The 14,136-nt window shown below is 38.8% G+C and overlaps 1 protein-coding gene across 1 annotated transcript in view; it reads right to left on the bottom strand.

The window, feature by feature from the left end:
* CLVS1 (clavesin 1) overlaps positions 1-14,136 on the bottom strand; it is a 175,058-nt gene that overhangs the window by 158,276 nt on the left and 2,646 nt on the right. The window contains exon 2 of the mRNA XM_025477825.3: positions 3,477-4,104. Within this exon, the coding sequence (XP_025333610.1) occupies positions 3,477-3,931 (455 nt within the window). The 5' untranslated portion in view covers positions 3,932-4,104. The remainder of the gene's footprint in view (positions 1-3,476; positions 4,105-14,136) is intronic.

The raw sequence follows: 14,136 nt of genomic DNA, 5'->3' as shown, positions 1-14,136 counted from the left end.
AGGCTGGGTTTGTGTGACAGGGAACATATTTAAAGAGAAACAAAGAAGTACTTAGGACGGGCAAGCAGGCAGACCAGACCCACTGGCCCATTTTCATTTTCAAGTATTGTACTCTTGTCTCTAGCTTTGTCTCTTTACTGTCTGTGCTCGATTATTTTTATAGTGGGATGTTTTATAATATTAATATTAATACTAGAGGCTAATATTTATTGAGTGCTTACCATGTGCCAAACAATGAGTTGTGTTCTTTAAGTGCATTTTTCCATTTGATCCTCCCAACTGCATTATTAAATAGACATCACTATCATCTCTACCTTACAGATGAGAAAACTGAGTCTCAGAGAAGTTGCTTGTCCCAGGTCATATAACCAGGAAAGCACATGACAGCACCTGGGTTCACACTGAGGTTTGTTTGCTTCTAATGATCCTTGGCTGTCAATGGATAGCCTGAGCATTTACCTTCTTGTTGAAATCAAAATATTTGGAACAAATAGTTCTGATAGTTTGAAAAAAATGCCTCAAATAGACCCAGCCTTTGTGGGTTGGGGCGAGGGTGGGAGGAAGAGAGAGAGAGAGAGAGAGAGAGAGAGAGAGTTACTTCAAAAAGTCTAGTGAATTAGGCAGCTATAAAGTGAATTTTAAAATCCCTTTCCATCCATCCCTAGGATCAGGCTCAATGAGCTTCATATTCATGAGCCATTAGAGCTGAGGTGTCTCAGGGATTACCTAGCTTGAGCTTCTTATTTTACACTTGAGAAAACTATGGAACAGAGGCCTATAACTTGTTCAAGGTTATCATAATCATAAACATTTGGATTATTCTCTCGGAGATTCAAGTCTACTTACTATTACTATGTGTTATTACTTCTTAACCTATTTTGAGATACATATGGACCAAATGCTAATACAAAATAAGATATTTTGCTATGATGTATTTTTTATGTGTAAATCACTACTTAGTGTCTTAGCAGATGGAAGTTCTAGAACACTTACAACAGCAAAGCGCAAATGAAGTCTGCATGATATTCTTCAGAATTATCAAAATTGTCTTATTCCAAAATCCAAAATGTTAATGTGCCATTCTCAAAAGAACAGCTGTTTTCTCTGGCCTAAGACTGATGCCCTATGTTGATGGTTTGTGTTTCTCAGAAGGAAATCTCCTATGGTAGATGGGAGTTAGCCGTTTGTATGTTTGCAAACTGCAGGACAGTGGATTGCACAATAGGCTCTTTCTTGGCAGGGACCTTGTGTTAACAGAGTAGAAACACAGAAAAGCATTCCAGCTCAGGTGCAGAGTTTATGAAACTCTAGAACGATGGTGTTAAAACCCTGAAATACATTTTCAGGATTAAGTTGCCCAACCCTAATTTATCAACCAGAAAACAGCCAGTAGTTACTAAGGTGTCTTACAATATTATCATTTTTAAGAGGAGGAGGAATGATATGAATAAAGGGCCACCCTAGAAATTCCTTTTAATATATTGGGGAGGGATTCTTTGGTGTATATTTTAAAGTTAAACCCATGTCTCCCCAGGCACCATAAACACTTCCATGATGATACTTCTGTGAAAACTAAAGTCACAGGGGAGGTTTTGGAGATTGATCCATGCATTCTTTCTCATTCAGATCAATTGGACATTGTGCTGTGTACCAAAGAGATAAACATGAAAGTGACAGTCTCCTACCCTCAAGGAACTTGTTATCTTGGGAGGAGGAATAAGAAAGAGGACACAAGTAAACACACAATTACAGTAAAATAAGGTTAAGACAACTTGCTCTTGAGTCAGACTATTGGAGCTCCACTCCCAGTCTATATTTCACTAGTTATGTGACACTGAGTGAGTTACTTAATTTCTCAAAGTCTTGTGTCATCAAATGCAACATATGGATAATAATATCTTTCATGAAAAGTTCTCATTGGGTTAAATGAGACAATATAAATACATTTATAATATAAGTGCTCAGTAGAGTATATGGTAAGTATTCCACAATAATAGCTGTAATAGCAATGGTTTTTTAAAAGATTTTATTTATTTATTTATTTATTTATTTATTTATTTATTTATTCATGAGAGACACAGAGAGAGAGAGGCAGAGACAGAGGCAGAGGGAGAAGCAGGCTACATGCAGTGAGCCCGACATGGGACTCAATCCTGGGTCTCCAGGATCACGCCCTGGGCTGAAGGCAGGCACTAAACCACTGAGCCACCCAGGGATCCCCAATAGCAAAGGTTCTTATACCTCTATTAGACATGCTTTAATGGAAATATGAACAAAGGAAGGGCACCTAACTAAGAAGGGTTGGGTTGAGGGGTATATGAAGACTCTACAGGGAAGAAGCATAAAGATGAGTGTGAATCAATTGGCAGACTGTGTCCAGGATGATCGGAATTGGGAGAAGAGGTGGTTGGTCTCTCCTTTCAATGCCTGATGAGGCAAGTCCAGAGGCTTGGAGGCACAGGGAAACTTCAGCTATTTAAGGCAATGTTTATAGTACCTTCTGCCTGGACCAGAGACCAAAAGGGCAGAAGATGAAGCACAGCAGGAAATATGCAAGGTTTACTTTGAAGGCCTTGCAGGTCACTAAAGAATTTTAATCAGCAGAGTGACATCGCAGAATTTTGGAAAGGTCACTCCAGCTATGATGTAGACTAGAATGGCTTGGAAGAGAGTAGATCAGAGGCAGGGATGCCAGTTAAGAGTCTGTTGTAGAAATTCAAGTGAGAAATGATAAGAACCTAAGCGAAGGCAAGAACATTGGGAGCAAAGAGAGGTGACATGATTTGAGAGGTTTTAAGAAGAAAGGGGAGGGATTTGGCGATTTAGTGGATGTGAAGAGCAAAGGCAAGAAGCAGCTCAGCATGACACTCAGATTTCTGGCTGGAGAGACTGGAGAGATGGAAAGGCAGATATAGTTGGGGAAGATGGTGAGTTCAGTTTGGGACATATTGAGTTTGTGGTTTCTTATAGGATTTTCAGAGAGAGATGCATTTCTGGCACTCAGAAGAAATATAGGATATTAAAATCATGGAGAGGATCCAAGCAATTATTTATGTGTTGAAAACACTTGATTTAAAGCCATCTACTGAATCCATTTTTGTTGTTTTGGTTGTTAGAGATGAGAACACGAAAGACAGAATATATGGTTCTTTTAGAAGACAAGCTTTCAACTTTATTAAAATAAATGACCCACTCTGATGAATAGAATAATGATTTCAAAGGTGTCTTACAATCCTACACTGTGATTCTATTGTTCCAAACTACCACCATGAATCTGGAATTGCCTTTTGATGACAGTAATCTTGTGGCCTTAAACCTTCCTTTGTGGCTGTGTGGACTGTATTTTTTTTTATATGAAAGCTCACTAATCACAAATTTTTTCCATTTTTTAAAAAATGAAAGCCATATAGCACCAAACATGCAGTAAGTATGCTTATGAAAAAGAAAAACCAAGTAAAGACACTATCTACATTTACCTACTCTGATCCCAATTGGCTGCAAACAGCAGAAGAATCTTCCTGCCGTAGTGATCACGATTTTCCAGCACTCCAGGGAACCCGTCGATGAGAGCCCTCTTAATGCCAGGATCATCAGCCTTGAAGTTTTTGAACATGTCCAGATTTAGCTGGCGGTACTGAAAGTACTGGGCCAGGAGTCTAAAGGCATCTGCTTGGTGAAACTTCCTGGCTCGGAGAAATCTCAGGATGAAGGCATCATCTGTACGTAAAAATCCAATGTCAGGCCTGGTGATGATCATGTCCCTGACTTGCTGGATATCCTGATGTAAAACATCTGGGTTTTCATTCAGTTCCAGGCGAGCTTTCTCTATAGTCTCTGGACTGAGTCCAGCCTGTAAATGGGTCATCTTGGCCAAATCTCCTTTCCAAGTGCTTAATTTCTGGTATTTTGAAAGAAGGGAGACTGGTCCCATTCACCTGATGGTCTGCTGAGATCGGGGCCCATTCAATGGGTTTTTTACTACCAAGCTGCCACTGAAACAGACAGATAGAAGGTCCTCTTTCTGTTCTCGGAGAGCAGTAGGACATTCAGGTCTTACGTGGTGATGGCCATCCAAAAAAGAAGCAAAACTGAGACCATTTCTTACTGCAAAACAAATGCACACAAGAGAGACAAAACAGTGATGATACAAAGTCTGGGCAAATTAACTGGAACCTAGATAGAAAAGCAGTATTGTGCTGTGGGTTTGATTAGATTAGGTGTCCAAAGAGCAAAGGGTGAATGATATTTAAAATCATGCAATTGGCAGAATTTAATTGTTGACAGCCTGTATGCATAAGATGCAAATATTTGAAATATATTTGGGAACTTGTTAGTCACACTGACCAGTTAACATAATAGTGTATGGTCAATGAGTAATAGATTCCTCTTTCATTAATTATTCTAAGAAACAGTAGAAGAGAGAAAGATCCCTCTCTGCTACAGCATGCTTTATGGGGCTATTCACAGGCCTAGAAATTATGGCTGCTGTACAATTTATTGCTCTCTGATAGCCTCTTTTCTCAAACAGAAGTACCTTTCACAGAAATAATCCTGCCCCCCCCCCCCCACCTTTTTAAAAGGCAGTCATTTGCATCTTAACAATAAAAAGAGACTGTTAAAGGTCATTCTATCCTAACCCCACAGGTACCTAATTATTCAAAACTGAACTAACAGCGGCTGGGGGAAGGGGGGAAGGGCAGTCGCCTTTTGGCTGGAAACCTGATCTTCCATAATCAAATTCAACAGCGATGAGAAAGGATGCTCACATGTGGATGTTACAAGCGGCTTTATCATTTGCCTTTGTTACTCTTCCATAGGAAAGGCAAAGGGACTTGAAACCCTCGATGCCTCCCTGCTGTGCCAATATCCATACAGGCTTACAAAGCCTCCCATTTTATATAATTTCCCTGTTGTCCCGATATATCATTTTACTAACAATATGATTGTCTGAATCTCCTCAGATCCATCTCTTATGGCTTCTACACTACAGAGGAGCCCCCATATTACTTGCATCTTTCTCATTTTAAATATAAATGCTCTTGGACATCTGTTTGGTCCAACCTGGAAGTTGCAAAAATCAGAAGCCATACTAGGTGTAAATGAACTTGGAGCCATCTATTTTTTCTTTCCTAGCTTTCCTAGGTCAACGGTATTAGCAATGAGAGGCAGAATATTTATTCATGACCTAATTATTATTGGTACTGTTTCATCATACGAAATGATTTAAAAGACAAAATTATTCTTCTGTTTAATTTAGAACTACCAGTTAGTTCTTAAGGCAGACCGTCAGCTCACACATTTCTGTTTTGTACTGTGATGTGGGGGGACATAAAGAACAATTCAGGTAACTGGCATTCATTTTCAAGATAATGAAATAATAGAAATTTTGTGTATCAAATGTTGGCTGTGTACAATAATTTGTAAGAGAACAGCATTTAGCTCTGTAACATGTGAAAATGAGAAATAAAACAAAGTCTTGATTTTCACTGATTTTAAGGACTTAGAATGGTAATTGGAAAATAATGCTATTAACTATTCCTGGGATTGGAAGAAACTTCCAAATCCATCTAGCCTGATGTTCATCTGCTATTAAAATTCCCTATCTAGCAGCTTACCACACCCATTCAGAAATTCCCTTGTTGGATATCTCCTCTTCCACTTCACCCCAACACCCACAGCAATATCTCTTTACTGCTCCCAACAACCAATTGAGCAGGCTGATCATATAATTTACCATCCAAATTTAGACATGAGGGGGCACTTATAATAATAATAATGCTGGAACAATAGCCATAAACTAGGACAGTTCTAAGCAAACCCTGACAGATGGTCACCCTACAGTGAATGATCATTTTGTTCCTATATGCCATAGACACATCTCCGTACTCTTTATGGGTGAACTCTATCAGTATTTGATATTGATGACTTCATCCTTTTTAGAACTCTCTCTCCTGGGATGCCTGGGTGGTTCAGCAGTTAAGCATCCGCCTTCAGCCCAGGGCGTAATCCCGGAGACCCGGGATCAAGTACCACATCAGGCTTCTTGCATGGAGCCTGCTTCTCCCTCTCCCTCTGCCTATGTCTCTGCCTCTTTTTCTGTGTGTCTCTCATGAATAAATAAAATCTTAAAAAAGAAACTCTTTCTCCCATTCTCCCATTCACTTTCTCTGACTCCAGATTTTTCTCTCAGCCTTGTTGACTCCTGTTGTCTTCTCTTTCTGTGAACACTTCAGTGTAGTGTTTCTAGGACCTTGTCCTGTGGTTTGCCACCTTACATGTAATATAATTTCTGTCTATAGCTCTCTCCTAGTCTTCAGGCTACATACCAGACCTCCTTCTCAAACCCCACATAAATGTTCTCTATCCACCATGAACTCAATATGCTTAAACCTGAACTAATCATAGTTCCTCATCCTGAATTTGCTCCTCCATCTCCATCTCTTAGTGACTGATGTCATCTTCTATGAAGTTTCCCATTCTAGAAACCTGTAAGTCCACTATTACTCCACTCTTTCCTTTACCACCCAGTTCCAGACAATTACTTCCAGAATATTTCTTAAATCTGCCCATTTTTTTCCATCTATTTTCACTGTCTTTGGTCACATCAGTCCTTGTCTGTTTAGCCCTGCAACATTCTCTCAATGGCTCCCTTGCTGCCAACCCTACCCTTCTCCGGTGCATTCTCTGTATTGTCATTGAAACCTGCTCATGGGCAGCCCCGGTGGTGCAGCGGTTTAGCACTGCCTGCAGCCGAGGGCATGATCCTGGAGACCCGGGATCAAGTCCCATGTCAGGCTCTCTGTATGGTGCCTGCTTCACCCTCTGCCCGTATCTCTGTCTCTATGAATAAATAAATAAAATCTTAAAAAAAAAAATTGAAACCTGCTCATGTCATTCCTTGATTGACATTGGCCAATAGCTGTCAATTGTCCCGGGATAAAGTATAAAACTACATAATAATGTTTCCAAGACTCTTCACCATCTGGTCCCTATCTCTCTCCAGATTCACCACCTGGCCATGCAGCCACACTGAGCCACTTGAAGCTTCTCCTAACATCTGTGGACCTTGACAAAGAATGACCACTGATGAACTCCTCTTCACTCTTGAGAAGTCATCTGGACACCATTTTCTCTAGGAAACCCTCACTGACTTTCACAGGTCACTAGCCATCCCAATCATTTCCAATGCCCCAATCACATCATTTCCTTGCCATCTCCCTCTCTCCTTCTTTAGTCTGAACTCTTGCATAGAAGAGCTGGAGCTCACTCATTTGTGTGTCCCCAGTACAGTGCCTGACCCACAGAGTGTCACCTGTATGAGTAGAAGGACTTTGTTGTGTTCACCATCTATCCTCAGTGCCGAGAACAGTGTCTACCACAGAGTAGATGCCCCAAAATATATAGAGAGTATATGAATAAAGAAAATAGTCAAATCATTGTTTCAATCAGTGAATGGTTTCCCCTTCTCTTGGGCGCCTCTGGAACTATTTTCCTTAAATTACAGTGTTGCAGCTGACTTTTAATTTTCCAGGAGAATTTAGCCTAGGCACAATGTACTTCAGATCATTGCCTCTCTGAAGCATGCTGGGTGATGTTCACAGTTCCAAGCCATGGCACAGGATACTTAGAGCACAAATCGTAGCAATAGCTTTTCCCCTTCAGAAGATTTAAAGGTTCTGGGAGCAAGTTACATACCTTTACAGTTCAGGGAACTCGACAGCGTTTCTGAGATCAATTACTACAGGTTCAAGGGGAGAGCTGAGATTGCATTTTTCATGACCCACTTCCACACATAGCTATGCTTCCAATCTATAATATCTCAAATAAATTTGCTTCAATTTACATCTTTATTCTGTCCTCAGTATACAGTAGAATCTTCTGGGGAGAACACCCAAGCTAGGGTCACTTTGGATGAAACAGATATTTTCCATTAGAGGCAAACGCTTAGTTCAGAACTCTGAATAATTTGCTATTTAAATAACAACTTTAATTGATAATATAGGGATCCCTGGGTGGTGTAGCAGTTTGGCGCCTGCCTTTGGCCCAGGGCGTGATCCTGGAGACCCGGGATCGAATCCCACGTCAGGCTCCCAGTGCATGGAGCCTGCTTCTCCCTCTGCCTGTGTCTCTGCCTCTCTCTCTCTCTCACTGCGTGCCTATCATTAAAAAAAAAAAAGATAATATATTTCTTAAGAATTTATTTATTTATCATGCAGACACAGAGAGAGAAGCAGAGACATAGCCAGAGGGAGAAGTAGCCTCCCTGCAAGGAGCCTGATGAGGAACACTGTTCCAGGACCCCGGGATCACGACCTGAGCCAAAGGCAGGTGCTCAACACCCAGGTGCCCCTAATGGATAATATTTAAGGCTAAAAATGCTATACCATTCAAGAATATTCTCTAGGATGCAGAGTTTTCACTTGACTGTCATCTTTTGTTCATGTGAAGGACTTGGTTCTCATTCAATTTTTCTGAATTGGTCAAACAAGTATGAAAAGATACATCATACTTGGTATCACATGAAGAAGTAGGAGTGGATTTCTGTCCTACTGGAATGAATAGTAATAATAGCTTTACTTTATTATTTGTTATAACTGTATTTATTATGTCCCACACACTTACATACTATCTATTTATATATTACATTATTTGATCTTTAGAACAACTGTATGAAATGAATGTATTATTGTCCCCATTTTTCAGATGAGGAAAGTGAGGCATAAAGAGGTTAAATGAGTTTCTCAAGGTTATACAGCTACTAACCAGCAGAAATTGGATTTAAGACCAAGTAATCTTTCTCCAGTCCCATGCTTTCTCCTACTGTGCTGTTCTGCTTCCTAGGTACAGCAAAGAGCTATGGGGCCTTCAGCAAGTCACCTTCCCTCTCAGAAACTTACTGTCCTTTACTAAAATTCCTTCTAGATTTACTGTTCTGTCAACCTAAACATGCTGAAGCTGCTCACAGACATTCTTGGGTAGCTTAACGTCAAGCTTTACAGATGTTCAATCTAGTTCTTGTTTCTTCATCGCTAGAGGACTGAAGTTATTTAAGAATCTAACTGTCTATGCTTTTTCCAGCCATCACAAATGTTTGCTCTTCTTTCGTGTATTTTCCCCTCGACTAAAATGCCAGATCAAAGATCCTGCCATTCTATTTGAAAGATTGATACTTTGCCATACCTCGCAGAGTGCCAAGCATGATCTGGTCACTGAAATGTGCTTGATAATCAAAAGGGGGCACTTTAGGCAGATTCATATGAGTGAGTCCCAGAAATCATCTTTCTCGTTGTTTGGGTCTCAAATGATTCTTTATGTAGAGATTGTTACAAATACATGGAGAGTAACTTACCACACCCTCTGGGGTGCCCAAGGTAGAAGCAGCTAACTTCTGCTTCTAATGCATGCTTTTTCTAATGAACTAGAAATTGAAATATTAGTTGTGCTTTGTGTGAGAGAGAGGAAAGATGAGTCTTTATGTCACAATATTTGAAATCATGGTATCCATAGATTCAAGATTCCCACTTCATCTCAAGTTCGCATTAGAAGAAACCTATTTGTATATTTCCCCTTATACAGAATTCAGTGTTGGGGTGCCTAGATGGTTCAATCAGTTAAGCATCTGAGTCTTGATTTCAATTCAGGTCATGATCTCAGGGTTGTGAGAGCAAGCCCTGCATCGGGCTCTGGGCTCAGTGGGAAGTCTGCTTGAGATTCTTTACCTCCTCTACCCCTCTCCTGCATGCTCACTCTCTCTCTGTCAAATAAATAAATAAATCTTTTTAAAAAAATCTAATATTAAGAAGGTGTATTTGTGTACACACACACACACACACATACACACACATCCTAGTACTTATGAACTAAGGAATCTATGTGGAAAAATAATTTTAGAAAATACAATAGTTCAAATGAAATAGATTTTGGTTATTTTATAATCTATTATTTTCATTTATTTCATTATCTTCAGAACACACATTCATTAGATATAGTGGGAAACAATCAGACTAAAATAACCAGACCTTGTCTACAGAATATGTATGTGAGTATGTATTATTTCAAGGCTTTTTACATCAATTATCTTTCTTCATTGTTACAACAATCCTGCAATAGGTAGAATAAGAAGAATTCCGGAGGAGATGCTGAGGATCACATGAAATGCTGTAGGTAAAAGTACTTTGGAAATAAAAAGCTGCATTTTACATTTACTGTAATCTTGTTAATATCATAATTTTGTTGTTTCCAGGTAAAAAAAAGAGATTGAGTCTTAGAACAACTAAGCACTTGTCTTAAAGTCAAATAATAAACTGATGTTAAAAATTGGGGGAAGAAAACAAATATTCATTGAATACTCATTATGTACCTACAGCTTTGATGTTCTATGATCTAATCTCTACACCAAACTTTAAGCTGGGTTATTAATTATCAAATGAAAGGATAAATCTGAAATTTAGATAGATTAATTATAGCTAGAAGAATGAAGATTCACATCACAGCCTACCTGACCTAAAGCCCATGTTCTGTCAATGACCTCGCCCTGCCTCTCAGCATAGGTCCTTTCTCTACACCACCCTGGATACTCATGCCCTCACAATGACTCATTCACACAACAGGCACACACCCTCACCCCATCAGTCCCAAAGAAGATCATTTAAAGGATGTTGTAAAATTGGCCAGATTTGGGGAGGAACAAGTATGCTGTTGTCATGACCAGAAAGATAAAATCTATAAAGCTTCAATCTTGTTTGAAATATCAAAGAACATCAATAAATAATGAAAATACCTAAAATAAAAAAAAAATAAAAATAAAAAAAAATAAAAAAAATAAAAATAAAAAAAAAAAAAAGAAAATACCTAAAATATTTATTGCTTTTGGATATTTTTAGTAATGCAAAAGAATAATTTTGAGTACACATCAATTTAAACTAATACAAATATAAAATGAGAAACTATACCCATATTTGTTTTATAAGAAAAAAATGAAAAATGAATCTGAGGGATAAAACATTCCACATTAAAGTCTAATCAGCGACCTCCTCCATTGGTAAGTATGAAAATTATGTCCCCAAATTATAAATGTATATTGAATAGGTTAACCCCTATAGCTCTTCATCTTTCTAAAATCTTACTTCAAAATTTTTAACTGAATATGTTTTTCCCCTATGAATGCTGAAAGGAATTTTTATACTGAATGAAATAAAAATAGACCAAAATTGCTGATACATCTAGACCAAAATTGAAAATCACAACGAGCAAAAATCTTTTTTTTAAAGCACAACTGTATTTGAAATCTTTCCTGAAAGATGATATGCTCCTTTGACGCCAGTAGTACCTACATTTAATCCTCGGATGTTAGTTGTTCGCAACATTCTTTGGTGCCAACCAGAAAAGTCTTTTTTTCCAAATGATGAATTTGAAATTGACCATTAGGGCATGTAGGACTTCTCTGCATAAGTACTGGCAAAGGAGCATAAATCCTGTGAGTGACAAATTGGTTCCCAGTCCATCGGCATTCTATCAAACATCACCCAACTTGCAGATGTGAACCAGCTATACCGGGGGCAGGGAGAGAATTCTAGAAGGATAAAGGGGAGACCTTTAATCATCTGAAAGTGTAGTCTGACCAGAATTTAGCCCCTGGCTCACAGTCAAATTTCCATCACCTTTAACTCAGTCCTAGCCCAGGGCTTACCCTTGCCACATAAATATTCATTGTGTCAATTCCCTTGGCACCCTTTAGAATAGCAACTAAGCACAGTCATCTGCTCCCATTTGTTCTTGCTCTTAAGAAAGATGAAAAGTAAATTGGAATGAGTTCCATCAGAATAAAGACACTGAGAACTTCTACCCCAAACCAATGCTAGATCAGAATTAGCAGTCTGGGACTCTGAAGATGGACCTTTTGACAGAGGATTGTGTTTTGTCTCCTAGAACAACCTACACAATTTTTATTCTTTTAGTTTGCTTTGGGGCAAATAATACAAGGATTTGAAGGAAAAGACAACTTGCAAGGAAGGCATGGGATTTTTCTGCCTCCTTACTGTAGAAAAATATTTAGTTGAAGTAGTGTTTACTTTATACCTCACTGTATTTTAAATAAAGACAATCTACAGGGAAAAATTTATTGAGACATAGAAAATTAGACTAAAATGTCTTTCTATGCTATTAAACTATCCCCATAAGGAGTCACTGGCAGTCAATGCCTCCATTTAAAATTTAATTTTAGTTGTGCTTCTTAGGAGTGTCAGTGGGATGTGGAAGGAAAAAATAAACATGTGACTCTGTCATTCAGGGAAGAGGGCATATCTCTAAGAACAGACTCTTTAGAGGAAGAGGATCTAGAGAAATGGAAGAAAGGCAGGGGTCCCCTAAAGATGGCCACTAAGTCCACTTGTCCTCTTTTCCTCTCCATATTTTCCCCATCATGTTGATGTGACTGGGACCCTTCTTCTGGATGTGGTTAGGCACATGATGTCAGCCACAGGCATCCAAGTTAAGAAAACTGCCCAGTGAAGGTGGAACATACGGTATACATGGGTGAGATGGGAACAAAAGGGGTTTTTGTATAACTTGCTCCTCAACTACAGCTATGATTTCTCAGCTATGAGGGCCTCAAACTTGGAATGGTTTTTGTTTTGTTTTAGTATGTGTGTCATTATTTACTAATTAGACATTAGGTGGGAATGTTTAAAAAGAAGGAAAGCGTTTGTTCTCTTTGCTGCTCATCAGCAGCATCCAGGGACTAATGTTGGGAGTATAGGATATGTGTACTCACCCAGACCAGTGGAATGGGTACCAGAATTCCTGGGCACTTTGTATGCACATTGTTTGGGAAGCACTGCTCTAGACTATTCACAGTGAATCAAAAGGGTGGGAAAGGTAAGTTAATTATCTCTGAAGTCAGAGCTCACACTGTGGACAGCTCACTCCTTTGGTATACTAGTACTCATTAAAAGTTTATCAGATTACTCCATTAATTGTTTGCACACATGCTTGCGTGCTCTATATGTCAACAAAAAGCAATGAAGAAAGGAAGGAATGGGGGAAGCAAAAATGCTCAGAGAAGAGAAGGAGAAAGAGAAGGGAGGAAAGGAAAGAGAAGAGAATCTCATGTGTTTTTTTCTCTTTAGTTGGCCACACATCAAACTAGAGGTCTCTTACTTATAAAACCTATATATAACGTGAGCACCTTTGCCATTTCTAGGCCCACAATTTCCCTTCCTCCAAAACTACACAATAATGAACACTGAATACACTATGTACTTGGCACATATAAAGATTGGAACTTTATGTATGGCATCTGAACAGTAATAGTAGCTGAATTGACATGATGTTATTTCATGGAGAAGGAATAGAGAAAGTTGGTTTTGCATAATATCTATGAATTGGTTCTATGGCTAAAAGGGTCCAGAAGACAAAAGCAATAATCTCAAACACATATAGGGAAAATTCCTGCTGACTCAGAAGTCAGGAAGAAAAAAAGATTATAGAAAATTAGCCTCCTACACAGAAAATTTTCTCTGATACTCTCTGTCATGCAATAACATGTCCATGAAAAGGGAGAGGATTGGGTTACCTGGCCAGAGAAGATATGATAAAGGGCTGTGAGGGTGCATCAGAGGTAGTGAAGAACAATGAACTTATTAACTGAATAAATTAAAGGGTTTTTGGGGGGAAGAAAGAAGAGTCACCAGTTGATTTACACATCCATGAAAAATCAAACTGAAGAAGACAAACTTCTGTTAAGCAAACTTGGATAGAAAAGTAAGCATGGTTCTCTCTAGAGTGACATAACTTTTGGGATTGATGTTAGGGGATTGCAGACTTGAAGTAATTCACCTTGTGGATCTTCTTCTGAAACAAATTTATTCCAGTGAAATCTGGATAAAATGAACAATAATTGAAATAATAAAAATTTGGGAGAAGGGTGAAATGTAGGGAAAGATCTCCTTGGCAATGTTCTAGGCCGATGATATGCAACCAAACTTCATATTTTATATACTCATTTTGCTGTGTTACCTCCTGTCTCAGTCACCATATAATGGGAAAGAAGAGAAAATCCAAGTCTGAATCCATTAACTAAGGATGACTCTGCTTTGAGGAAGTGTGTAAAGTCACGAATAGACTTTGCAGGGTTAA

This window comes from Canis lupus, chromosome 29, assembly GCF_003254725.2.
Source record: "Canis lupus dingo isolate Sandy chromosome 29, ASM325472v2, whole genome shotgun sequence".
NCBI lineage: Eukaryota > Metazoa > Chordata > Mammalia > Carnivora > Canidae > Canis > Canis lupus.
Note: the sequence above shows the minus strand (reverse complement) of the source record. Positions and strands in the feature narration are given on the sequence as shown.